We start from the raw sequence: 28,000 nt of genomic DNA, 5'->3' as shown, positions 1-28,000 counted from the left end.
TAGGGTCTAAGGGGTAACATTTCTCCTTGTGGAGAGTGACATACCAACTCTGGCTTGTCAAGGTAAGGAGGCTTATTCGCCATACTGTGCTTCTCTGGGAAATTTAATATGCAAATTGTCTCATCAAAGAAAAAGAGGACTTAAACTCTATAGCACCAGAGGAGCATTACACGGCGAATAAGCCTCCTTACCTTGACAAGTCAGAGATGGTATGTCACTCTCCACAAGGAGAAACCTTACCCCTTAGACACCAGTCCAGAGCCTCTCACATAGCCAAATCAGTTCATGCTTCGCACTGACGAGGGCCAATAGCCCGAAACACCGTGCCTGCGAATTGAGATACTGATTTTGCTTTTATCCTAAGTCATATTGCACGACTCGTTAAAGGGTTGATTGTGACTTGTAGGATCGCTACTTCCAACAGGTGGCGCTATAGTGTTTAAGTCCTCTTTTTCTATTGCGTATATCTATTATTAATGGGAGAGAGATGTTCAAGTTATCAAGAAATAATGACAAATCATCTGCAAACAAGGTGATCTGTTCCTCTTTGCCACCATATTTAAAGCCCCTAATACTGAGGTGTTGTCTAATGATACATGCTAAAGGCTCTATTGCAGTAGCGAAAAGCAGGGGTGATAGAGGTTAGACTTGCCTAGTTGCCCTAAAAAGAGCAAAACTATCCGACGTATGCCCATTGGCTCTTATTCTAGCTGTCGGGGTCTTGTACAGTATCATTACCCATTTAATAAAATTAGGCCCAAACCTCATTTCCATTAGCACTGCCCACATGTATTCCCACTCCACACTATCAAAAGCCTTTGGGCATCTAAGAAGAAACGCTTTATTCTTGGGATCCGACTGCACCGCCAGCAAGTTCAAAAATAGCCTTCGTAGGTTAATGGCAATCGACTTATGTGGCATGAACACAGATTGATCTGTGTGGATTACCGACGTTATCACAGTGCTCAACCTATTAGCCAGCATTTTGCCAGAATCTTGTCATCAGACCTAAGTAGTGAAATGGGTCTGTATGATTCTGGTAATTCTTTTTTTTCCTTTCTTTAGGTAATACAACTATTATAGCCTCATATAGTGATCTCGGCAGTGTCTCCTCGGCAAATGTATCGCTCTTATTTTTTTCTTTTTGTCAACTTGCTCTATTTGAAATAATTTATTCGCTGGGTTATTATCCATGGCAAAGTTTAATTTTCTCAAACCTTACTTTACAATCCAACACCTGTTTTCTGCAAATTATCTTTTACCAGTTTAATCTCTCTGATCAGTCTCTCTCCCCCCCTTAAAAAGGCCTTCATAGGGTCTCAAACCATATTATTAGAGGCCGAACCTGAATTGATATCAAATAATTCCCCAAGTTTCTCCCTAATTCCCTAATGGTAGTGCAATTAATAATTTTAAGCCAGAATGGATTCAGTTTCCAACCTAGTGAATACCTGGATCTTAGCGGGGCTACTTGCACCTGTAACAAGAGGGAAGAGTGATCCGATAGAGGTCTAGGAAGATGTTTAAGGTTAGAAATGAATGGTTATTTGAGAATTACATAAGGCTAGATCAGTCCTTCTTAAAAACTCATAAGTTGATGAGGCACGAGAAAACACCTTTAAGGTTGGGAACTTCTCCCTCAAAATGTCAAACAGTCTCACCTCTCTGATGAGGTGACCAAAGGGAGACTAATTATTACCTCTCTCCCGGAAAGCTATCACTGCTAGGATTACAATTATTATTAAAATCTCCCAGGCTCCTTAAGGGTATATCCGGCGATGCCACCAGTCTCTCATGAATCTTTCTGACAGGGATATTTGAATATGGAGGAGATATTTAGACTATGCTACATTCAAAGTGCACAATTTTACATCTAACCCCAACAAATCTACCACGGTCTTTAAAGGAGTCAGTATGCAGAAATGGGCTACTTTTCTGTACAATTACGCAAACCCCACCTTGAGTAGTTAGAATGAAAGGAATGTAAGGTATATCGCAGCCAGAACTTATGTATCTGATTAAGTGTTGTTTGTTGGATGGGTCTTCTGTAAACCTATTATTGGGGGGTTGAATCTTTTTTTATATAGTCAAGGATTGCAAATCTTTTGGAATTGTTTCTCAACCCATGGATATTCCAATAAATAAAATCAATTATAGTACCCACCTTTAAAAATGCACATGATAGAAGATCATCCAAGTGAGTTTACCATTTTCCTCAGTCACAATACTACTAATGACACATAGTAGCATTAAATGAGGCATGATCCTGCTGGAGATCACAGGTAGTGAGAAGAAGGGTGCTTCAGCGCCAGCATGCGTTAGAGCTGTCTTGGGCCCTTATGGCTTCACCAGCCTTCTGCCGGATTTGTTGCTCATGACTGTCCAGCCATTTGAGTGCATCTTTTGAGGAAGAATGTGGTCGTGCCAAGGGAAACCACCCTAATCTTGGCCGGGTAAATCATCGCATATTGCAGGCCAATCGCCCTCATCCTCCTTTTTATGTCCAGAAACTGAGACCTTTTGTGCTGGACCTCCACTGAGAAATCTGGGAAAAGGAAGACATTCTGTTTCCCGAGCTTAATGTTCTGCTTCTCTCTTGCGTTACTTTAAATGATGGCATATTATAGAAATATCTAACAAATAAAGTTGCATTCTGTAGCACTATAGCATGTAAACATGAAATATATGAAATTTGAATTACATTACTGCTCTAGATAATCAGAAAAAATGGAGATTCTTAGCACATAGTTTGGCCAATTCATGCATGCCCAGCAGCCATAGACAAGGCGATCTCTTGTTGCCGGGAACCTATCCTAATGTGAGTCCTCTCCTAGGATGAAGCCTACATTTATTTGGATAGATAGGATCCTGCTGGAATTAAAACCGCCATGGGATAATGGGTGGAGTGCTCGGTATACAAATAACAAAAGATCTGACTGTCACTTCCAAACGTAACACTGCTGTGTACTGGTGCTAAAAAAAGAAAAAATGCAGCCAAATTATGTGCTAAGAATATATTGACTCTCTGACCGAGCACTCCACCCATCAACCCGTGGCGTTTTTTTTTTTTGAAAATTGGATCATTTTTATTGATTATTTGATTTTATAAACAATTACATACATTATACAATATAGTACAAACACAACAAGCTTAATAAACAAGTTTAACCCTTAAAGTTTATATAGTCCTATACCTGCCAAGGTATTTCATGCTAAACAAAGTTATCAATTTTGTCCAAATTAAGATTTTCCCAAAGACTGGTGACACGTTATCAAATACAGGAATTATACCAAAACTACTATAGGTTGTATGTTCACTAACATGTTTACAAGCAGAAAATAATTGATTTCTATATGTCCCCAACATACAATATTTAAAAAGCCGAAATAGCCAATTGGTCAAGTACAGTTATTCTGAGTAGGTCCACAGATGCCACCCCAGGGGTGACCAGCCACCGTTCCCATAAGTCCATGGTGGTTTTAATTGCAGCATGATCCTATCGACGATATAAATGTAGGCTAATGAATATTCTGTTTAGCTGATATCTATTCAGCAGGGAGACAGGGTGGCAGATAGTGCAGGTTGAATTTTTGTTGGCAATTTGTATTTTCATTCGCAAAGTTTCCCCATACTCTTTGGTTTATGCTATGTGTTGCCTATCGGTGGTTTTGATGTAGATTGTAGCCTGTCAAGGGTTTTGCCAGCATGTTTTGCTCTTGTTTAATGAGTGCTTGGATAACTTGAGCATGCACTAGTGTTATCCGAGTATCTTGGGCTTTCTCGAATAATATGTTAGAGTCCCTGCCTCTGCTTCCTCCCTGAAAATAAGCATCATCAGTGACGCTTGTTTCAGGAGCACTGCTGTTCCTGCTGTGTCCTCCATTCGCTGTCTTCCCTGTGCGCAGTGCACTATCTCCCCTGTGTGCGCTCTGTTGTCTGCTTAGATGAATAATAATAATAAGCTAAGAACGGAGCGCACACACAGGGGAGAGACAGTGCACATCGCACAGGAGAGAGGTGGCGCACAGAGAGATGGCAGGGACAGCACCGCCCCTGAAACGAACGTCTGTAAGCATGCCTCAGCACTTGAACTGACAGACAGCTCTACACTTATTCACTGCTTAGGTGGCTGTCAGTCAAAATGACGGGATGTGCTCAAAACTCAAAATATCATGAGATGACTGAAAGCCGGCAGCTCCTGGGAGAAATGCAGTTTGTTTCTCCCTGGTGCCACAGGTTAATATCGTTATCTGACCTGACATGTTCACTTTAATGCTTGTACGTATTCTTTTTTTAATTTTTATTTATTTTTTCTAGGTGAAGATGCTTCCTTGCCGGTGACGACTGGTGGTAGTTATCAGGTGCTGGTTAATAATGTCTTTTATTTCACCCAGCGGGTTGTGGACAAGCTGTGGCAAGGAATGTTTAATAAAGACTCCAAAATGGTGGTAGACTGTATCATCCAGCTCATCTCACAGGTGAGGGACAGACTGCAGGTATTGAACCGTTTTGTTCTATTTTCTGTATTTTTTACGTTATTTTTGGGACAGTGAGTAGTGATGTTGGGGTGACACGTTTACTATTGTTTTGTGTATGAAAACAACTCTTGTCTTCATGCCCTATTAAACCGTAATATAAATGGGGTCCCTTGCTGTGGACCACCTTTTTAAGATAAATAAAAGCTATTTCCACACTATGGTCTATTTCTGCAGTCTGTCTGGCAAATTTTTCTCTGCAAAATGCTAAAAAATGGTGAACAAAAAATGTGTGATAAGAATTTTCCGCCAATGTAATAAAAAAATATATACAACTTTGCTGGATGACAGAAGGAAGAGAACATTGGCAAAATCATAATTGCAACGCATTCACAATTTTTAAGGGAATAATGATTTTTGCGCAAAGCACAGACTTTATTGTAAGGCCTATTGGCTATGATACTTTGCTAAGTAATTTACTGCATAAATTAGGCTACTCAATGTATAAGGGTGACTACACAATGGTGCCTTAGGCTGGGTTCCGTTTAACGGATTACGTCACACCGCGGCATAACGCGGTGTAACGTAGTCCGTTAACGCCGCCATTACTTTCAATGGCGGACGCATCGCTAGCGCACGCCCACAATGAGCGTGCGCTAGCGATGTGCCATAATTGAGTGACGGACACTAATGCAGTGTGAACTTAGCCTAGACGTAAGTACTGGGACAGGGATTAACTTTTGAGTTTACAGTTTGTCACAAATCCACCTCACTAAACACGTCATTAGACTTTCTAGGATGACAGTGAGGTGTAGTGTAAGACTGGGTTCACACATTGCGAAAATTAGGGTGCTTTCACATTGCATTCAGGCACCACTTTGGTGGCCCTATTGGGACTTGCGTGTAAAGCCCCCGCAAAACGGGATTTGGATGTGTGCACCGACAGGGCCGTAGACTATAATGATGCCGACAGAACAAATGTACACAGTGCCGTACATATACGCAGACATTCAGATGCAGTCCACCTCCAGTAGGTGAATATGTCCAAAAAGGATGCATGTCAGAGCACACGTTCCCTCTACCAGCACCATAATAGTCTATGGCCCCGTCGGTTCAAACATACAAGTTCCATTATGCGGGGGGTTCGGACGTAAGCTCTGATGGGGCCACTGAACGGGGCCTAAACACAATGTGAAAGCACCCTAATACTTTGATGAACCAGTCCGTTTTACATGCAGATTTCATTATGTATTGCTAAGGGAGCCATCCACTGCTTTTCGAGTAAACCAAGGTCATGCTCTGAAAAATGTCTACAATTCAACGTCATTTTTTTTCTTCTTTATACTGAATGATGTTTAAGATGTGGCTTCACAATACATTTATACAGACACTAGGACTTGAAATGTTGGTTAAGTATACACCATCAATGAGTAGTTACAAAAGTCAATTATGTTAATAAAAAAATGATCTAATGAATCTACATCTGGGTGATCTGTGCCATCTCTATGACTTTATTTCAAAATATTTACTGCATTGTAATATTATACTATGCTTAAACTTGTGAACCACAATGCAAAATTTCCAGCAGTGCCCCTACTATAACAGGTCTTTAGTAATTTCATAAGGATATCGGAAGGAGATATAAAAAGGGAGACAAGGGGCGCAGAGTCTAAGTGTAGATGTATATTCACAGCAAGAAATATATATTGTTGCACTCACCCTTTGGATGTCTTGTATGTACATTCAATTGATCCGTATGATGGATCCACGCCTTATAATATTCCGGTATGCAGCACTATAGTAGGAACTATGCCAGCATAGTTCCTGCAATAGTGCTGCATACCGGAATATTATAAGGCAGGTCTTTAGTAATATCAGCTTTGTCTTAGAGAGGCCAAAGGGACTGCGGGGCCAGGATGCGACAAACCCCTGCATTCACTATAGTTACAGTACACCTCTTGTTACTACCCCGACTGTAACTCCTGCATTCACTATAGTTACAGTACACCTCTTGTTACTGCACCAACTGTAACTCCTGCATTCACTATAGTTACAGTACATCTCTTGTTACTCCGCTGACTGTAACTCCTGCATTCACTATAGTTACAGTACACGTCTTGTTACTGCGCCGACTGTAACTCCTGCATTCACTATAGTTACAGTACACGTCTTGTTACTGCGCCGACTGTAACTCCTGCATTCACTATAGTTACAGTACATCTCTTGTTACTCCGCTGACTGTAACTCCTGCATTCACTATAGTTACAGTACACTTCTTGTTACTGCACCGACTGTAACTCCTGCATTCACTATAGTTACAGTACACCTCTTGTTACTACCCGGACTGTAACTCCTGCATTCACTATAGTTACAGTACACTTCTTGTTACTGCACCAACTGTAACTCCTGCATTCACTATAGTTACAGTACACCTCTTGTTACTCTGCCGACTGTAACTCCTGCATTCACTGTAGTTACAGTACACACCTTGTTACTACCCCGACTGTAACTCCTGCATTCACTATAGTTACAGTACACCTCATGTTACTGCGCCGACTGTAACTCCTGCATTCACTAGTTACAGTACACCTCTTGTTACTGCGCCGACTGTAACTCATGCATTCACTATAGTTACAGTACACCTCTTGTTACTGCGCCGACTGTAACTCCTGCATTCACTATAGTTACAGTACACATCTTGTTACTGCACCGACTGTAACTCCTGCATTCACTATAGTTACAGTACACCTCTTGTTACTGCGCCGACTGTAACTCATGCATTCACTATAGTTACAGTACACCTCTTGTTACTGCACCGACTGTAACTTCTGCATTCACTATAGTTACAGTACACTTCTTGTTACTGCAGCGACTGTAACTCCTGCATTCACTATAGTTACAGTACACCTCTTGTTACTACCCGGACTGTAACTCCTGCATTCACTATAGTTACAGTACACTTCTTGTTACTCCGCTGACTGTAACTCCTGCATTCACTATAGTTACAGTACACCTCTTGTTACTACCCGGACTGTAACTCCTGCATTCACTATAGTTACAGTACACTTCTTGTTACTCCGCTGACTGTAACTCCTGCATTCACTATAGTTACAGTACACCTCTTGTTACTACCCGGACTGTAACTCCTGCATTCACTATAGTTACAGTACATCTCTTGTTACTCCGCTGACTGTAACTCCTGCATTCACTATAGTTACAGTACACCTCTTGTTACTGCCCTGACTGTAACTCCTGCATTCACTATAATTACAGTACACCTCTTGTTACTACCCCGACTGTAACTCCTGCATTCACTATAGTTACAGTACACCTCTTGTTACTCCGCTGACTGTAACTCCTGCATTCACTATAGTTACAGTACACCTCTTGTTACTCTGCCGACTGTAACTCCTGCATTCACTGTAGTTACAGTACACACCTTGTTACTCTGCCGACTGTAACTCCTGCATTCACTGTAGTTACAGTACACACCTTGTTACTACCCCGACTGTAACTCCTGCATTCACTATAGTTACAGTACACCTCATGTTACTGCACCGACTGTAACTCCTGCATTCACTATAGTTACAGTACACCTCTTGTTACTGCGCCGACTGTAACTCATGCATTCACTATAGTTACAGTACACCTCTTGTTACTGCACCGACTGTAACTCCTGCTTTCACTATAGTTACAGTACACCTCTTGTTACTACCCGGACTGTAACTCCTGCATTCACTATAGTTACAGTACACTTCTTGTTACTGCACCAACTGTAACTCCTGCATTCACTATAGTTACAGTACACCTCTTGTTACTGCGCCGACTGTAACTCCTGCATTCACTAGTTACAGTACACCTCTTGTTACTGCGCCGACTGTAACTCATGCATTCACTATAGTTACAGTACACCTCTTGTTACTGCGCCGACTGTAACTCCTGCATTCACTATAGTTACAGTACACATCTTGTTACTGCACCGACTGTAACTCCTGCTTTCACTATAGTTACAGTACACCTCTTGTTACTGCACCGACTGTAACTCCTGCATTCACTATAGTTACAGTACACATCTTGTTACTACCCTGACTGTAACTCCTGCATTCACTATAGTCGGGGTAGTAACAAGAGGTGTACTGTAACTATAGTGAATGCAGGAGTTACAGTCGGTGCAGTAACATGAGGTGTACTGTAACTATAGTGAATGCATGAGTTAGTCGGTGCAGTAACATGAGGTGTACTGTAACTATAGTGAATGCGGGAGTTACAGTTAGCAGAGTAACAAGAGGTGTACTGTAACTATAGTGAATGCAGGTGTTACAGTTGGTGCAGTAACAAGAGGTGTACTGTAACTATAGTGAATGCAGGAGTTAGTTGTTACTACCCCCTTACTAAAATGAAGTCACTTTTGTTCATGAATGATCAGATACAGTGAGTTTGAAAGTTTGCTTCTTATCCTTCTTATTTTCTCCCATAGTCAAAAAGACGTTCCCAAAGTGTGTCTCTTGAAGCGATATATAACTGCTTGAACCGAACTGTACTATACCAGTTCTCCAGAGCCCACAAAACTGTGCCTCAGCAAGTAGCTCTTTTGGATTCTTTGCGAGTACTTACAGTGAATAGAAATCTGATGCTAGGACCCGGTAATCATGACCAAGACTTCATTGCATGTCTTGCCCATTGCCTGATTAACCTCCACATGGGAAGGTAGGTTGTTATTCTTATCTAATTCATTGTGCGTTTACCACACTAAATGTAGAGAAGAAGGTTTATCATGCAGATAATTGCATTTGACATCCCACATTTCATGGCAGGTGTATTTTAAACAGGACCTTTCACCAAATGTTCTTCATGTTGAACTGGGCATGCAATGTAATATTGGCTGCAAAGCAGAGTAAAACCTTTTCTTTTTTTGTATCGCCTCTTCATTGCAGAGCTATTAGCAATCAAAGTATTTGGTATCCAATTAATTAACTTTTGTTGAATCCAAGTTTGTGTTATCAGGTGTTTTTCACAATGGACGTGATCATCTTCTCCTTGTATGAGTTGCCTGATCATAAGCCAGCACCAACAAAGTAGAAAAAAACAGGCCCCCACAATAGATTAGGTTGCTGGGAGATTAGTGCACAGGTGAATCAGACCTTTCAGATACTGTCCCTGTGAGGAAGAGGCAGCACTGCTGAGTTTAGCTGTGTCACATTACAAACCCTTCTATCAGCTGTCGTCTCTTAGCACTGTCACTTCTGCGGTACTGCCCCTCCCCAACACTGCCACACTGTCACACTTAGGGTAAGTTCACACAGGGTGTTTTTGCTGCTTTTTTTTTCTGCGGCAAAACCTGATCTTCTTGGCAGGAAAGAAGCTGCATCAAAAACGCAGGTTTAGGTGCGTTTTTTTGGTGCATTTTTGTTTTCTCTTTGTCCATGTTAATGTCCTTGGATTTTCAGCAGCAAAAACGCAGCAAATAAAGATACCTGCTTTTTGCTGCATTTTTTTAACACCTATTCAAGTCAATGGGTGAAAAAATGCAGCAAAAACGCTGAAAGAAGTGACATGCTCTATGTCCATAAAACGCAGCAAAGCACAAAATATTGATCAAACAAAAACCAATGTGTGTGCATGGGATTTCTGAAATCTCATAGGCTTTGCTGGTATTGTAAAAAGCAGCTGAAAATTAGCAAAAAAAAAGCAGCAAAAACGCCCTGTGTGAACTTACCCTTATATCTGAAAATTTGCAATTCTTCCATTAAGTCCACTTCTGGACAGACTTCTTCGAAAAGATGTAGATTTCGCTCTTGTTCATTCAGTTTGCATTTTGTTAATTGATAATATAAATTAACATTTTTGAAAGCATTCTTACTTTGCAGCATTTTTCCACACCTGAATGAAACCTTTTCACAGCACTATAGTTGACCAGAGCACCTAACAGCTGAGAACCGCATTGCTATTACCAGACTGAACCCCACTAATAAGACTTGTACACAGCACAGTACTCGCCTAATACTCCCAAATAATCCCCCACTATAAAGCTAACCTTCACTAATGCATATATACACAAACACCAGTACACACCCAGGCACACGTCTATTAGTATGTAAACTAAAAACCAGTAGTGGTCAACTCACTGCCTTATGGGGTTTCAGATGTGGCACTGGATTACATGTAGAACCCATGTATTCCATTTAGCGCCCATTGTCTTCTCACTTGAAGCTGACTGGTGCGCTGACATGTGCCATCACTCTCCATTAACCCCTTTCCGACATCAGACGTATTAGTACACCGATGTCAGACTCTCTCCCTTTGATGTGGGCTCAGGCGGTACGCTCACATCTTTCTGGGGACAAGTCAGCTGTTTTGAACAGCTGACATGTGCCCAGAACAGCTGCGAGTGGAATCGCGATCCACCCATGGCTATTAACCCGTTAAATGCCACTGTCAAATGCTGACAGCGGCATTTAACAAGCGCTTTCGGCAGTTGTGCCGGAAATCCGCTCACCGATGACCCTCTCACTTGATCGCGGGTCACCGGTGGGTTGGCATGACAACCAGAGGTCTCCTGGAGATCTCTATGGTTGTCACTGCCGGATTGCTATGAGCGCCAGCCGATGCTCATAGCACATATTTGGTATCGCCGCTTTCAGGATCGCCCGATCTATCAATAAAAAACGGATTAACCTGATCGCTAAACAGCGTAGCGAGAAAAAAGTCAAAAATACAGAATTATGTTTTTTTGGTTGTCGTGACATTGCATTAAAATGCTATAATGGGCGATAAAAAGATTGTATCTGCACCAATATGGTATCATTAAAAACGTCAGCTCGGCACACAAAAAATAAGCCCTCACCTGACCCAAGATAACGAAAAATGGAGACGCTACGGGTATCGGAAAATGGCGCAAATTTTTTTTTAAGCAAACTTTTGAATTTTTTTTCACCACTTAAATAAAAAATAACCTAGACATGTTAGGTGTCTATGAACTCGTAATGACCTGGAGAGTCATAATTGCAGGTCAGTTTTAACATTTAGTGAACCTAGCAAAAAAAACAAAAAACAAACAAACAAAAAACAAGTGTGGCATTGCACTTTTGCAATTTCACCGCACTTGGAATTTTTTTCCTGTGTTCTAGTACACGACATGGCAAAACCAATGGTGCCGTTCAAAAATACAACTCATCCCACAAAAAACAAGCCCTCGCATGGTAATTTTCACCAAAAAAATAAAAAAAAGTTATGGCTCTGGAAAGAAGGGGAGCGAAAAACGAAAATGCAAAACCAAAAAAACCTCTGGTTGTTAAGGGGTTAATAAATGTGAGGCCCCTCTTCTGCGTGTGAGATCTGAGCTTCGTTTCTTTAAGCCCCCAGTTGCTTGATCTATCCTGGCATGAAAAAAAGTGGTTACCATTGAATTTCTTTTGTAGACTTGCAAATCCACATGATTTTGTGTGAATGTCTGTTGGCTGAGTACAAATGTGAGATCTTGGCTCAGGGACAATATTTTGTCAGTATGTACCTTACAAACTATAAAGTTGTGAATATTTAATTTATTTAACTTTTGTTGCCTTCAGATTCTGTGGATTCTGTAAAGAAGGATTTGGGATTTCTACAGTAGCGTTTTGTACTTACATGCACCAAGCTGGGCTTGAAATTAATGAAATTCGACATTCTTTTTTTATATCCCTTTAAAGGGAAGGTACCGCGTTTGTAGATCATTAATTAATCAATGTAATGTAGCATAACATGCTGTTATAACCCAGATTTGAATGCATGTAAAACAGATTTCGTGTGATATATGAGTAGAAAGAATGCACTGGGGGCTGACATCTTGGTTTTGCAGCAGTAGCAGGGCACTATCAGTGTCAGATTACGGCACCCCATGGACATAGGGTCCGAGCCGGTCTATTATCTCCTATCTGTAACATTGCAGCAGCATTAGCAGTGAGCTGGGCACGCCTCTGTGGGCTGCACAACTCACTGCTGTAGGTGTGACTGGCTGCCATTTTATGATAGCCCTGTGCAATCTGCCGAGCTCCACTTGCTCTCTATCGCAGGAGAGAAGAAGCCCTCACTGCTCCTCTGTACTCCAGGCACTGCAGGTTCTGGGCAGACATCCTCTGCTCTCACACTCTGCCATGTCCTTCTCCTGCTCTGTCTCCGCCTCCCCACTTGCACAGAGTCCCAGTGATCTCCGGTAAACTGCACTCTCCCCCTGTGTCGCTCTCCCTCTCTGTGTGGCGTGGGGGGGTCTCTGCGGCGTGGGGAGATCTCTGTGCGGCGTGGGGGGGTCTCTGTGCGGCGTGAGGGGGTCTCTGTGCAGCGTGGGGGGGTCTCTATGCGTGTATGCAAGCATCGTCCGATGGGACTACAAGTCCCATCGGACAATGCCTGCTACAATGACAGTGATTGACACATTAGCCAGTTATGGGACAGTAATAGTCCCATCATCCGGCTAATGTGTTCAATGGAGAAAAAAAAAATACTCCATACATACATGCTACATACATGCCACATACATGCCACATACATGCTACATACAATACATTCATACATTACATACATATAGACATACAGTACATTAAACATAGATTTCATACTCACCATTACTTGTCACTTTGTTCGCCGAAGCCAGTGTCATCTGTAAAAAAAATATTAAAAAAACAAACAACCAATATACTCCCTGTCCGCAGAAATCCACGAGTGTCCCACGACGATCTCCCGTGGAGAGCAGCAGCATCAGATACTGTAACTGCTCTCCAGGGGCTCCAGGAACACAATGACAGCAGGAAGGTATCCTTCCACCACTGTATTCCTCCGCCGCTGTAAAAAAAAAAAGTCCCTAGTCTCACTTTATGCCATTGGTGTATGAGAAATTTTCCCAGGCAGCAATTGCCATAAAGTGAGACCTTGTCCTAAGGTAACCTCTCAGTGATGCACTGCAGGAGCCATTGTCTCCTGTCAGTGTGTCACTGAGGGTCCTATAGAGCGGTGACATCACCCGATGTCACTGTTCTATAGGGGAGATCGTCGTGGGACACTCGATATTAATTGGACTACGGCGGACAGGTAGTATACGGTTTATTATTTTACGTTTTTTGCAGGCGCTGAAGTATGGTAAGTATGGTGAAATGAAGAATATTAAAATACTTTTTTCCTAATGTGTGCGTGTTTTTTTTAACCCTTTGTTACTATTGGATTAATAACGGATAGGCGTCTTATTGATGCCTCTCCGTTATTAACCCGGCTTAATGTCACCTTACAATAGCAAGGTGACATTAACCCTTCATTACCCCATATCCCACCGCTACACGGGAGTGGGAAGAGAGGGGCTAAGTGCCGGAATTGGCGCCATTTCTGGGGCGGCTGCGGACTGGTATTTGTAGCCTGGGGGGGGGGGCAATATCCATGGCCCCTCTCTAGGCTATGAATATCAGCCTGCAGCTGTCTGCGTAGCCTTTCTGGCTATAAAATATAGGGGGTACCCCACGCAATTTTGTTTTTTTGGGGTCCCCTTATTTTAATTGCCAGTAAAGGCTATACAGACAGCTGCAGGCTGATATTCATAGCAGGCTACAGATATTGGCCCCCGGCCGTCGGCTTTCCCCCTCTGGCGCAGAAAATTGCACGGGCGCCCACGCGTTTTTTTTTTGTTTTTTTTAAATTCAACCCTCACAAAGGCCTCTTTCACACTTGCGTCGGTACGAGTCCGTCGCTATGCGTCGGGCCGACGTACCGACGCACGTTGTGAAATTTGTGCCCGACGTGGGCAGCGGATGCAGTTTTTCAACACATCCACTGCCCATTCTGAAGTCTAGAAGGAGGGGGCGGAGTTTTGGCAGCGCATGCGCGGTAGAAAATGGCGGACGCGCTGGACAAAAAAAGTTCACTTGAACGTTTTTTCGTGCCGACGGTCCGCCAAAACACGACGGATCCGTTGCACGACGGACGCGACCACGCGACGTGTGGCCATCCGTCACGATCTGTCGCTAATACAAGTTTATGGGAAAAAAAAGCATCCTGCGAGCACATTTGCAGAATCCGTTTTTTTCCGCCAGATCCGTTTTTTCCACCGGATCCATTTTTTCCCGCCGGATCCGTTTTTTCCCGCCTGATCCGTTTTTTTCCACAATTTCCTTTTTTTTCTGCCAGATCAGGTTTTTTTTCCATCGGATCCTTTTTTTCCCCGCCTGATCTGTTTTTCCCCGCCAGATCCGTTTTTTTCCACAATTTCCTTTTTTCTCTGCCAGATCAGTTTTTTTCCATCGGATCCTTTTTTTCCCGCCTGATCCGTCTTTTCCCGCCGGATCAGTTTTTTCCCGCCGGATCAGTTTTTTTCCACAATTTCCTTTTTTTTCTGCCAGATCAGTTTTTTTTTCCATCGGATCCTTTTTTTCCCGCCTGATCTGTTTTTTTCCACAATTTCCTTATTTTTCTGCCAGATCAGTTTATTTTCCATCGGATCCTTTTTTTCCCGCCTGATCCGTTTTTTCCCACCAGATCCGTTTTTCCCCACCGGATCCATTTTTTTCCACAAGTTCTTTTTTTTTATCTGCCAGTTCCGTTTTTTCCCGCCGGATCCGTTTTTTCCACAATTTCCTTTTTTTTCTGCCAGATCAGTTTTTTTTTCCATCGGATCCTTTTTTTCCGCCTTATCCGTTTTTTTCCGCCTTATCCGTTTTTTTCCACAATTCCCTTTTTTTTCTGCCAGATCAGTTTTTTTTCCATCGGATCCTTTTTTTCCCGCCTAATCCGTTTTTTTCCGCCGGATCCGTTTTTTTTCCCACAAGTTCCTTTTTTTTCTGCCAGATCAGTTTTTTCCGCCGGATCCGTTTTTTCACGCCAGATCCGTTATTTTCTCATTGAGTTGTATTAGCGCCGGATGGCCACACGTTTCATCTGTTTTTTGCAGGATCCGTCAAAACAGCTGTTTCCGCCGGACGGAAAACACATACAGAGGAACGGTTGAATCGCGATCTCACCTGCCGCTATTGCGGGCACATGTCAGTCATGTTTTTTTCTATTGACAGATTGGGCGATTCTGAACGCGGCGATACTAAATATGTGTAGGTTTGATTTTTTTATTGTTTTATTTTTGATGGGGCAAAAGGGGGGTGATTTAAACTTTTAATTTTTTTTTTTTTTCATATTTTTAAAAACATTTTTTTTACATTTGCCATGCTTCAATAGCCTCCATGGGAAACTAGAAGCTGACACAACTCGATCGGCTCAGCTACATAGCAGCGATCATCAGATTGCTGCTCCGTAGCTGAATTACAGGCTTGCTATGAGCGCCAACCACAGGGAGGCGCTCACAGCAGGCCGGCATCAGTAGCTATAGAGGTCTCAAGGACCTCTATGGTTACCATCCTGACGCATCGCCAACCCCTGATCATGTGACGGGGGTGGACGATACGCCCATTTGCGGCTGGAAGCGGTAGTTAAATGCCGCTGTCAGCATTTGACAGCAGCATTTAACAGGTTAATAGCGGCGGGTGAATTGCGATTTCACCTGCCGCTATTGCGCGCACATGTCAGCTGTACAAAACAGCCGACATGTAGTGACTTTGATGTGGGCTCAGCGCCGGAGCCCACATCAAAGGAGGAGACACGACATGCGCAGAACATGTTGCGTTTTTCCCCCAGAAAAAACGCAACATATGCACAAAAATTGCGGAATGCATTATAAATGATGGGATGCATATGTATGCATTTTTAAATTGTTTTTATCACATTTTTATAGCGAACAAACGCAAAAAAATGCGAAAAATCCTGAACGTGTGCACATAGCCTCAATGTGTATCTCCCCATCACACTCCATATGTGTCTCACTCATCATACTTCACGTCTCTTTCTCTCCCATCAGTCACTCTTAGGCCGGGAACGCACACAACGTATAAAAAAAGGTCCGTTTTTGATGGACGAGAATCGCACAAATGTTACCAAAACAGTGATCCGTGTGCAGTGCGAGGATGCGATTTTCTCGCATCCAATGATCCGTGTGACATCCGTATGGCGTCCGTATGGTGAGATTTTCTCACACACTTGCAAAATGAGCAAATAATGGCTGAGCCTTTCCTGTCACCTGCCCAATGCCTGAGAATTTCTCGCACGTCACACTGATGGTCCGTGTGCTGTGCGATTTTTTTTTTTCTCTCACCCCCCTAGACTTTCATTGTCGATTCTCGGCCGAGATACGCTGAGAATTGCAGCATGCTGCGATTTCACTCGGATCCTGAATACGGCCGAGAGAATATCGGATGATGGGAGCTGCCCCATAGATTAACATTGGGACGAGCGCAATGCGATTTTTTTTTATCGCATTGCACTCGTCCGTATTGCGGTCTAGTGTGACCCCGGCCTTAGCCATACAATGCATCTCTCCCCTCCCTCCATAATGCCTGGCTATTCACTGCAGAGCTGGAGCTCCCAGACAGCTCCTAATGCTGCTCCATGCACACCACATGTCTTCACTCTTCTTGGGTCCAGATTCTGCTGAGCCCACTGTGTTCTGCTCCTCTGTAAATAAGCTGTGCCTCTGATGCAGTAACTGCTGGTGACAGCAGGTCACAGGGCAATCACACACAAAATGGTGCTGCCCTGTGATGCTGCTCTTCATTCTTACTGTTGGGGCAGTAACTGCTGACATCACCATTTCCCTCCCCTTTTGGGTGGTCTAATATCCCTGGGGCAGAGCTGCTAAATCTTACTATAGCTGCTTGAGGTCTAAAACGGAAAATGCTCCCCCTAGTGGTAAATATGTATATTTGTAGAAAAATATATAATATTTTTCATATAGAAATGTTTGCAAACAGTGCAAACATTGCATTAATACATTTTAATTACTATTTTAAGCTTAATTTCACAAAAAAACAAAATACGAGAAAACTGGTGGCACCTTCCCTTTAATAATAGATCAGACCTCCATTTTGACATTTACATAAATTTAGAACAAATGAAATTTGGTATTCACTTAATCCGCCACCAGCATATGTAACAATGGCAATCAAATATATGTATTATTTTATTGCCCGGATGTGTATGGCAGTTGTTGGGTGAAATACAGCTATTTAGAAAGTATAGCAAACTTGTCATGGTAAATCTCATGATTGTTATGGAAATATGTAAGTGGCCTGCAGGTTAATTCATACAGATTTGGAATTTGCAGTTTTCAGTTACTTTCAAAGTAACAAGAAAATGAGGTTAGCAGTGTAGAAAACAGAATTGTTTCGTGTTACTATGGAAACATGAGCATGATCGTCTGTAATAGAGCGCTGCAGTTTGTATTACCGGAGTGGCAAATAATATTTAATGGAGTCCTGTATCATATTGTAGCAACCCTGATGGCTTTGGATTGGAGGCTGAAGCCAGGATGACCACATGGCACATCATGATGCCCTCAGAGGTAGAACCTGATGGAATATACCAGGATGTTAGTGAAGGTAAATACTGGAATGCCAACTACTGTCATATTAAACTATGTTTAACACATAAAATGATTCCTTATTTGTTCTTTTTTGTGTCATTTTGGGGTAACATTGTAAAGAGGAATAGACCTCATAATATTCAGTGGTGTTTACAACAAAGCCGTCAACTAAAACAACAAATCATTTCAAATTTTAAGTTTGAGGCTGCCCACCAACAAATGTCCCTAGAAATAACTGCTAATTTGCTGCCCAGTAAGGCTAGGTTCCCATTGCGTTAATGGGAACGTGCTAACGGACAGTGTTGCACGGCGAAATTAACGCCGTGCAACGCGTCCGTTAGCGCGCCCATTCACGGCAATGGGAACGCGCAGCACTAGCGCGTGCCATGTTCGGCACGCGCTAGCGACGCGCCGGTGTTTTGTGGCGCGCCGCGGACGCTGCTTGCAGCGTCCGAGGCGCGCCCGTGGTCCGTTCCCCGCTCTCGCAGATCGGGGATCGCAGCCCCAGTAAAAACATTGCGTTAGCGCAATCTGCTAGCGCTAAACGGATTGCACTAACGCAATGTGACCCTAGCCTAACAAATGTCAATGTAATGATTTATAAGGTATCAAGGGTCCACCAACAAATGTCCTTGGCAATTATTTTTATGTAATATCTGATCCAACAACAAATATCCTTTACAAATTGTTTGTAAGGTTACAGGCAGTCTAAGAAGAAATGGAAATAATTTACAAGATATCAAGGATCTACCAATAAATGCTTTTGAAAAAGATTTTGTTAAGTTAAAGGTAAACACCGACAAATGTCCCTGGAAATGATTTCTAAGTTATAGGTGGTCCACCAACAAATGTCCATGGAAATGATTTCTAAGTTTTAGTTGGTCCACCAACAAATGTCCCTGGAAATGATTTCTAAGTTATAGGTGGTCCACCAACAAATGTCCCTAGAAATGATTTCTAAGCTATAGTTGGTCCACCAACAAATGTCCATGGAAATGATTTCTAAGTTTTAGTTGGTCCACCAACAAATGTCCATGGAAATGATTTCTAAGTTATAGGTGGTCCACCAACAAATGTCCCTAGAAATGATTTCTAAGCTATAGTTGGTCCACCAACAAATGTCCATGGAAATGATTTCTAAGTTTTAGTTGGTCCACCAACAAATGTCCATGGAAATGATTTCTAAGTTTTAGTTGGTCCACCAACAAATGTCCCTGGAAATGATTTCTAAGTTATAGGTGGTCCACCAACAAATGTCCCTGGAAATGATTTCTAAGTTATAGGTGGTCCACCAACAAATGTCCCTGGAAATGATTTTTAAGTTATAGGTGGTCCACCAACAAATGTCCCTGGAAATGATTTCTAAGTTATAGTTGGTCCACCAACAAATGTCCCTGGAAATGATTTCTAAGTTATAGGTGGTCCACCAACAAATGTCCCTGGAAATGATTTCTAAGTTATAGGTGGTCCACCAACTAATGTTGTGAAATTATTTTTACGTCCTTGAAATACATTCTGAAGAAATAGTTAAAACACAAATACAGGTGCTTCTCACAAAATTAGAATATCATCAAAAAGTTAATTTATTTCAGTTCTTCAGTACAAAATATGAAACTCCTATATCATATAGAGTCATTACAAACAGAGTGATTTATTTCTAGTGTTTATTTCTGTTAATGTTGATGATTATGGCTTAAAGCCAACGAAAACCCAAAAGTCATTATGTCAGTAAATTAGAATACTTTATAACACCAGCTTGAAAAATGATTTTAAAATCTGAAATGATGGCCTAGTGAACTGTATGTTCAGTAAATGTACTCAATGCTTGGTCAAGGCTCCTTTTGCATCAATTACTGCATCAACGCAGCTTGGCATGGAGGCGATCAGTCTGTGGCACTGCTGAGGTGTCATGGAAGCCCTGGTTGCTTTGATAGCAGCCTTCAGCTCATCTGCATTGTTGGGTCTGGTGTCTCTCGTCTTCCTCGTGACAATACCCCATAGATTCTCTATGGGGTTAAGGAGAGGCGAGTTTGCTGGCCAATCAACCAAAGTGATACTGTGGTTTTTAAACCAGGTATTGGTACTTTTGGCAGTGTGGACAGGTGCCAAGTCATGCTGGAGAATGAAATTTCCATCTCCAAAAAGCTTGTTGGCAGAGGGAAGCATGAAGTGCTCTAAAATTTCCTGGTAGATGGCTGCACTGACTTGGTCTTGATAAAACACAGTAGGACCTACACCAGCAGATGACATGGCTCCCCAAACCATCACTGATTGTGGAAACTTCACACTAGATCTCCAGCAGCTTGGATTGTGTGCCTCTACACTCTTCCTCCAGACTCTGGGACCTTGATATCCAAGGTCTAGTGTGAAGTGAGAAATATGGATGTGTACTAATGTATCGGAGATGTTTTAAATTCTCATTTTTTTTCAGTAAAACTACATTTTATATTGATCTCACTTAGAAAGGTATAAAGAGCACTGAATATGTTTTGCAGGGCGTCAGCTACTTTTAAAAGCTGTCAACAGAGTTTGGATTGAGTTGATTCATAGCAAAAAACAAGTTCTGGAGGATATGTTCAAAGTGACATTTCCTGTCAATGAACGAGGACATGTGGATATTGCTGTCGTCAGGCCTTTTATTGAAGAGGCAACGTTACGTGCTTGGCAAAATCATCTTGGTAAGCCATTTCAAAGAGATTGAATTTATTTTGTGGTATTGTTTTCATTGTGTTTGAAATCTACCAAAAGGTTGATTCAGAATACTGTGCACTTCCTGTATCTCCACCTAGAGTTCCCGAGTGCGAACTTCCTGTGGTCCTGCTCAGTTTAATAGCAGGACATTGTGATTGTGTAGAACATCGCTAATGGATGTTGGGGCATCATGTAGTGAGATTTAAGCTTTACCTAAAAGCTCTGGTTTTCTTCAACAGCCTACGAGAAGAAGTGCATCAGTAAAGGGGAAGCGCTGGTCCCAAGCTCTCAATCTAAACTATCACGTGTCAGTAGTGGCTTTGGTCTTTCCAAACTAACTGGATCAAGAAGGAACCGTAAGGAAAGTGGTCTCAACAAGAATAACCTCTCCACGCAGGTAATCTTTTACTTTTTACCGATGAGCATCTTTTGCAGTAATATTACCACTATTTTGTATTGATGGATACCTCTTAGTAAATTTTCACAATTCTTCAATATTCTGAACTTTCTTCTATGGTTTGAGATTGCAGCATACATGTAGCTAGAATTAGTTATATTTTCTATCATTTTCATCCACTTTAAGAGTAGTTTAATGTAACAGATATAACTATATCTGAAAACTAGATGCATAAATGGAAATTGGTAAATATTCTGGACAGTTTAGGCTTTATTTTGTAAACTGTACAATCCATAGTATCAGCCTCCATTAGCTGAGCCCATGTCGATGCATTAGTAAATGTTTGCTTATTTGCCTGTATGAACCCAATTATGCATTTTTGCTCGGCAGCATTGTCAGTAATGTGCTATGCCTGTATTTATTTGATTACCAAGGAAATCTCCCAGTGGATATTCACTCACATCGCCGTTGTACGTGACCTAGTGGACATGCAATATAAAGAGAACCAAGAGGTAAGCACAAGTGTTTTCGTTGTAGAGCATTACTTATGTGGCTATATTGTGTGCAGTCTGGAGATTTAAACATGATATTGATTCAACAAGTTTTTGCTCATTATCCTACATGTATTTTTTAGACATACACTTTTCTATTTTTATGTATTTTTGTTTAAAGATTTTTAATACAATAAATGAGAAATACTTTGGTTCAGAGTCCGCGCTGCCCAAGGTTCAAAAGTATGATCACACACAAAGGTGAAGCATGAATGCAGTTTATTACGTCAACGCGTTTCAAGGTTTTCAAACCTCTTCATCAGGACCAACCTCAATGATCAGTGCAGACTCTGAAACACCGTATTCCTCATTTATTGTATCGCATCTCATTGGTGGTTCCGTTGCAGCCTTTGCATGCTTCTCTGGGAGTTGTCATTGACACAACCCTATCATGTGAGCGTACCTCTAAAATTCTATACCGCTTGGTTACCAGATAAGACCCTAATTGCACTTTTTTGTCTCTTCATTAATTTCTATTTGATTTGTTTTTTAAAATTTTTGTCATTTTGCTATTTTTATTTGTATATATGTGTATATATAGTGATGACAAAGTGTTGGCATCCTTGAAATTGTTCCAGAAAATGAAGTATTTCTCCTAGAAAATTATTGCAATTATACACCTGTTGTTAAACAGATGTTTATTTCCTTTGTGTGTATTGGAACAACACAAAAAAAACAGGAAGAAAAATACAAGTTGGACATAATTTCACACAAAACCTCAAAAATGGGCCAGACAAAATTGTTAGGAACCTGAACCTAATATTTGGTTGCACACCCTTTGGAGTAAATAACTGCAGTCAATTGCTTCCTATAACCATCAACAAAATTTTGGACAACTCTTCTTTTACAAACTGTTCCAGGTCTCTCATATTTGAAGGGTTCCTTTATCCCAACAACAGTTTTAAGATCTCTCCACAGGTGTTTAATGGGATTTAGATCTGGACTCATTGCCTGCCACTTGAGAACTCTTCAGTGTTTTGTTTCCATCCATTTTTGAATGCTTCTTTAAGTATGATTGGGGTCATTGTGCTGCTGGAAGACCCATGACCTAGGATGCAATCCCAGCTTAACACTGGGCACTGCATTGCAACCCACAATCCCGGTAATCTTCAGATTTAATGATGCCTTGAACACAGTCAAGGCACCCAGTGCCAGAGGCAGTAAAATAATTCCAAAGCATCTTTGAACCTCCACCATATTTGACTGTAGGTACTGTGTTCTTTTCTTTGTAGTGACCTCATTACATTTTCGGTATACAGTAGAGTGATGTGCTTTACCAAAAAGCTTTATCTTGGTCTCCTCTGTCCACAAGAAGCTTTCCTAGAAGGATTTTGGCTTACTCGTGTAAATTGTGACAAACTGCAGTCTAGCTTTTTATGTGTATTTGTGTGAACAGTGGGGTACTCCTGGGTCTCCTGCCATAACGTTTAATTTCATTCAAATGTATAGTACGCGCTGACACTGATGCACCCGGAGTCTAACCAAAGATACTTAATGGAAAGCATACCAGTCAATTATATAGTAACAATCACAATAATGAGTGATTTATCAGAGCGTAATAAGACTGGATAGGACCGTACCACACAAATTGCATATTCAACATGACCAAAAAACCCATAAAGAAGCAGTCATAAGTCCCATTATATGCAAATCACAAAAAGCTTTATTAATAACAACAGGTATAAAACGGCAGAGAGAGGATCCCCCATGACACCCTCAGCACATAAAAAAGGGACAAGAGTGGGTGCATATAATAGTATCTATTAGTGGCAGTATTGTCAGTACCAGCCTTAGATGTACATGAGTAGTCCAACAAAATAGTTACATACAGTACTGACATAGGATGTCAAGCATATATACGCATACATGTGGTTGTACATACCCGTTAATTTGACTGGTGTAAATAGATATGCACCCAGCTCCTGTCCACCCCGACGCACGTTTCGGCAGATGTTTTTCTCAAGGGGTGAAGCAATGTGTGCATAGATTAAACATTTATATCCACCAGGCCGGAAATAATTGCACCTAAAGTCCCCAACGTCATAGTTGCCGGTCATCAGCCCACCTGGCTATGCGACACCGGAAACACATGGGCCCCATGTGATCCAGGGTCACCAGCACCACGGTATCCGAGACCGGAACTGACGTATATGAGCATGCGCATAGAGGTAACCTGCCGCCATCTTAGTAAAGGAGTGTATGCATAAACTATGCTGCACAGCCATCTTGGAAAAGGATAAAGTGTACATGCATAGGTCAGAATACACGGCCATCATCATGGCAAACAGGCCGACATGTGCAAGACAGTATGCTGTTAGTACGGTGAGAGATATAAACAGGCATGTATATAACAGACCGCATAGCCATCTTGTTGAAGGGCATGGAACAACACCCCCAAAAATAAAGCACTCACCCGGACCAACACATGCTCAATAGGTAAAAACTGTATCCCCTGATAAAGATGTATAATGGCAACAAGTTTTACCATCTACATAACATATTATGGCGCAATAGAAAGCCCGGATAGTATTCTGTGGAGGGACCTAATAGAATAAATATAAAACAGATATCAAAATAACAAACAACAAAGGGAAACAGAAAGAAAATAGCACAAAATGAGAAGGTGAAATACATATGATTTAACATTACCACAAAATTGGTGTAACCAAAGTAATGATATACAGAAGAATTGGATCATAAGCACTGCTTACAAGCACCCTATATGTACACACATACACACATGGCCGTACACATGTGTACACATATATGCATGAGCAGATACAGAGGGGTACATACATATCCATACATAACATACATATCTCTTCTTTCTGTACGCCTTGCTTAGTGTGGCACTCGCACACACAGTACAAACCTTGAATCAACTTCTCCCCTATGTGTCAGGTTTCAGGTATGATTTTCATATCGATCACACCTATTACTTGCTACAGGTGAGTTTGAATGAACCTCACATGCTTGAAATAAAGTGGTTTACGCACAATTTTGGAAAGGTGCCACAAATTTTGTCCTGTCCATTTTGGATGTTTTGTGTGAAATAATGTCCTTATAGCCTTTTCTTTTTTTTTATTTGTGGTGTTCCAATAAATACAGAGGAAATAAATGTGTATCTGCAATAATTGTCTATGGGAAATACTTAATTTTCTGAAACAATTTCAAGGGTGCCACATAATAAGTGACATTTGGCTCACTAGTGGCAGTGACTGGGTGTTTATCCACAACATTTATAGAATTGGTGCATAGTTATTTTTGCAATTATTGTATATACAGACCAAAATAGGATAGAATCTTGCCAGTGTCCAATCTGTCATGTTCTTTGCTGCTAAACCCGGTGTTACAACAAGTGACCTTCTGGCCTTCTTAGCATAGCACCACTTGTATGTATAGATTTTATGCACTAGTGTAATTGCCAATATTAGATCATTACTATACTTTTCTATGATTTTAAAATAGCGTCAACAAAATGCCTTGAAATATGTGATTGAGGAATGGAATCAGATTGAATATGAACTGCTTCGGGAGAGAGGGCTATGGGGACCACCCATCGGTTCCCACCTGGATAAATGGTTGCTGGAGATGACCGAAGGGCCTTGTAGAATGAGAAAGAAAGTTGTAAGGAATGACATGTTCTATATTCACTATCCTTACATTCCTGAAATGGAGCAAGATACGAACACACTGGTAAGCATCCATGTCAGCAGGGATCCTAGTAATGGTCTTTACTTTTGTATGTTACTGTAATTAGTACAGTTTATTTTATGTTTAATGTATATTATATTTTTACGTTAGTATACTTTAGCTGTCTCTCTTAAGAAGCAAACCTTTGTGGAATTCTGTTGTATGCAGAAGCATGGAGATCATGAGTCTTCCATAATCCCTCTCTATATACTGAACTGTGTATCGATAGGAACATTATACGTCTGGCAATAATTAAATCCTATCTGATGTTAACCCAATACCCAATTTTTTTAGTCTGACTTTCCATGTATACTGCCCGAATCATCTGATGGTGTCTTCACGGTATCTCTTGAGCAGGTAAAACTTAGTAAAGAAGTCTTCTATACTAAAGAGTATCACTAGAGCATGTTCTAACAAAGCTTTCTGAAGCGTTCATTCAGCCTGTTCTGCATATGTATAATAACACAACTTGTGCCTTTCACTTAGTATCCTTGAGTAAATGAGTTCCACTCTGAAAATGAGCATAGCATCAATGAGTTTTGTGCCAAGTAATCCAAAACCCCTTGCTTGATTCCACCAAATGTGTTTTATTTCTAGTGCTTTAATGTCATTATTTGTATTTTAGTGTGGTACAGTATTTAGGATGGTGCCAGCTTTACATAATTAAAGGCTTTGTAATGTCAATTAAAAATAAGTGCCATTATACCTAAAATACAAAAATATAAAAGTTACTGTAGAGGCTTTTTAACTCTGCTATGCCAGTTTGATGGTATAAAAATGTCAATTAACCAAATACCAGGTCTGTGAAGCCCCTGTACCATTTTTTCGGACATCTAGAAATATATTGCAAAAAAATGTTAAAAACTTCATATTTTATTACAAAAACTTTGAAAACCTAGTGCCTTGTCTTTCCTGGATTAATCTCTAAGAGGTTGCCCAACTACAATATATATCTTTTGATCAGAGAAAAAATTAAAACTGAAGTATACTTTATATTATATCTTGCTATATCAATCACTTCTAACTATAGATATAAATTTTGTGTGTGTTATATGATGTGTGTGTGTGTATATATACCGTATATACTCGAGTATAACCCGACCCGAGCATAAGCCGACTCCCCTAATTTTTCAACAAAAACCTGGGAAAACTTAATGACTCGAGTATAAGCCTAGGGTGGAAAATGAAGCAGCTACCGGTAAATGCCAAAAATAAAAATAGATACCAATAAAAGTAAAATTGAGACATCAGTAGGTTAAGTGTTTTGAATATCCATATTGGATCAGGAGCCCCATATAATGCTCCATACTGTTAATTATGGCCCCATAAGATGCTCCATACAAAATAGGCCCCATACAATGCTCCATACAGTTCATTATGGCCCCATAAGATGCTCAATATACAAATATACCCCATATAATGCTCCATGCAGTTCTTTATGGCCCCATAAGATGCCCCATATAATGCTCCATTCAGTTCTTTATGGCCCCATAGATGCCCCATATAATGCTCCATGCAGTTCTTTATGGCGACATAAATGCCCTATATAAAGCTCCATGCAGTTATGTCCCCTAGATGATCCATATAATGCTCCATGCAGTTCTTTATGGCACCATAGATGCCCCATATAATGTTCCATGCAGTTATGGCCCCATAGATGCCCCATATAATGCTCCATGCAGTTATGGCCCCATAGATGCCCCATATAATGCTCCATGCAGTTATGGCCCCATAGATTCCCCATATAATGCTCCATGCAGTTCTATATAGCCCCATAGATGCCCCATATAATGCTCCATGCAGTTATGGCCCCATAGATGCCCCATATAATGCTCCATGCAGTTGTGGCCCCATAGATGCCCCATATAATGCTCCATGCAATTCTTTATGGCCCCATAGACGATCCATATAGCATTGTGCCACATGTAATGCTGCTGCACTAAAAAAAAAATGACATACTCACCTCTCGTCGCTGCCCGCTGCTCCTCAGCGTCCTGTCTCTGCGCACTGACTCTTCAGGCAGAGGGCGGCGCGCACACTAACATGTCATCGCGCCCTCTGACCTGAACAGTCACTGCAGAGGACGCGGAAGACGAGGCGGCGGTGGGACGCGGAAAGGTGAATATGAAATACTCACCTGCTCCCGGCGCTCCTGACGTGGTCCCCGCATGTGCCACGGTCTCCGGCGCCGGCAGCTTCTTCCTGTAGTGAGTGGTCACGTGGCACCGCTCATTACAGTAATGAATATGCGGCTCCACCCCTATGGGAGTGGAGTCCATATTCATAACTTTAATGAGCGGTACCAGTGACTGCTAAACAGGGAAAGAAGCTGCCCGAAGACCGTGGGACATGCAGGGACCGCGTCAGGAGCACCGGGCGCAGGTGAGTATATGTATATGTATAGGCAAATAGTCCACGAAAATCTGCTTAGAGTAGCACATGCAACCTACTGGATTGTCGGGATCATGTTGAAAAATGGCTGTAATTCTGATTCCATGCCAAAATCAATGTAATGCTCAGCTGTTAGTGTAGCTGGAATGACAATGGATCCAGCTACCATGCATTATGCCAAGACACACAATAATCCCAGGTGTAAAGGTACCGTCACATTTAGCGACGCTGCAGCGATCTAGACAACGATCCCGATCGCTGCAGCGTCGTTGTGTGGTCGCTGGAGAGCAGTCACACAGACAGCTCTCCAGCGACCAACTATGTGAAGTCCCTTGGTAACCAGGGTAAACATCGGGTTACTAAGCGCAGGGCCGCGCTTAGTAA

General features: G+C 41.6%; 1 protein-coding gene across 6 annotated transcripts in view; it reads left to right on the top strand.

The window, feature by feature from the left end:
* The window catches only part of WDFY3 (WD repeat and FYVE domain containing 3), a 382,468-nt gene that overhangs the window by 300,488 nt on the left and 53,980 nt on the right, over positions 1-28,000 (top strand). For 3 of the 6 annotated variants that reach the window (XM_069743279.1, XM_069743265.1, XM_069743263.1), the window contains 8 exons: positions 4,319-4,497; positions 8,954-9,183; positions 17,803-17,909; positions 20,389-20,571; positions 20,824-20,981; positions 21,416-21,493; positions 25,001-25,228; positions 25,520-25,582. In XM_069743279.1, coding sequence (XP_069599380.1) covers positions 4,319-4,497; positions 8,954-9,183; positions 17,803-17,909; positions 20,389-20,571; positions 20,824-20,981; positions 21,416-21,493; positions 25,001-25,228; positions 25,520-25,582 — 1,226 coding nt within the window. The remainder of the gene's footprint in view (positions 1-4,318; positions 4,498-8,953; positions 9,184-17,802; positions 17,910-20,388; positions 20,572-20,823; positions 20,982-21,415; positions 21,494-25,000; positions 25,229-25,519; positions 25,583-28,000) is intronic. The other 3 variants (XM_069743264.1, XM_069743271.1, XM_069743266.1) reach the window with 3 other exon arrangements.

The sequence above is a fragment of the Ranitomeya imitator genome, chromosome 1, assembly GCF_032444005.1.
Source record: "Ranitomeya imitator isolate aRanImi1 chromosome 1, aRanImi1.pri, whole genome shotgun sequence".
In the NCBI taxonomy this organism is placed as follows: Eukaryota; Metazoa; Chordata; class Amphibia; order Anura; family Dendrobatidae; genus Ranitomeya; species Ranitomeya imitator.
The sequence above is the reverse complement of the archived record's forward strand: the minus strand, read 5'-3'. Positions and strand labels throughout refer to the sequence as shown.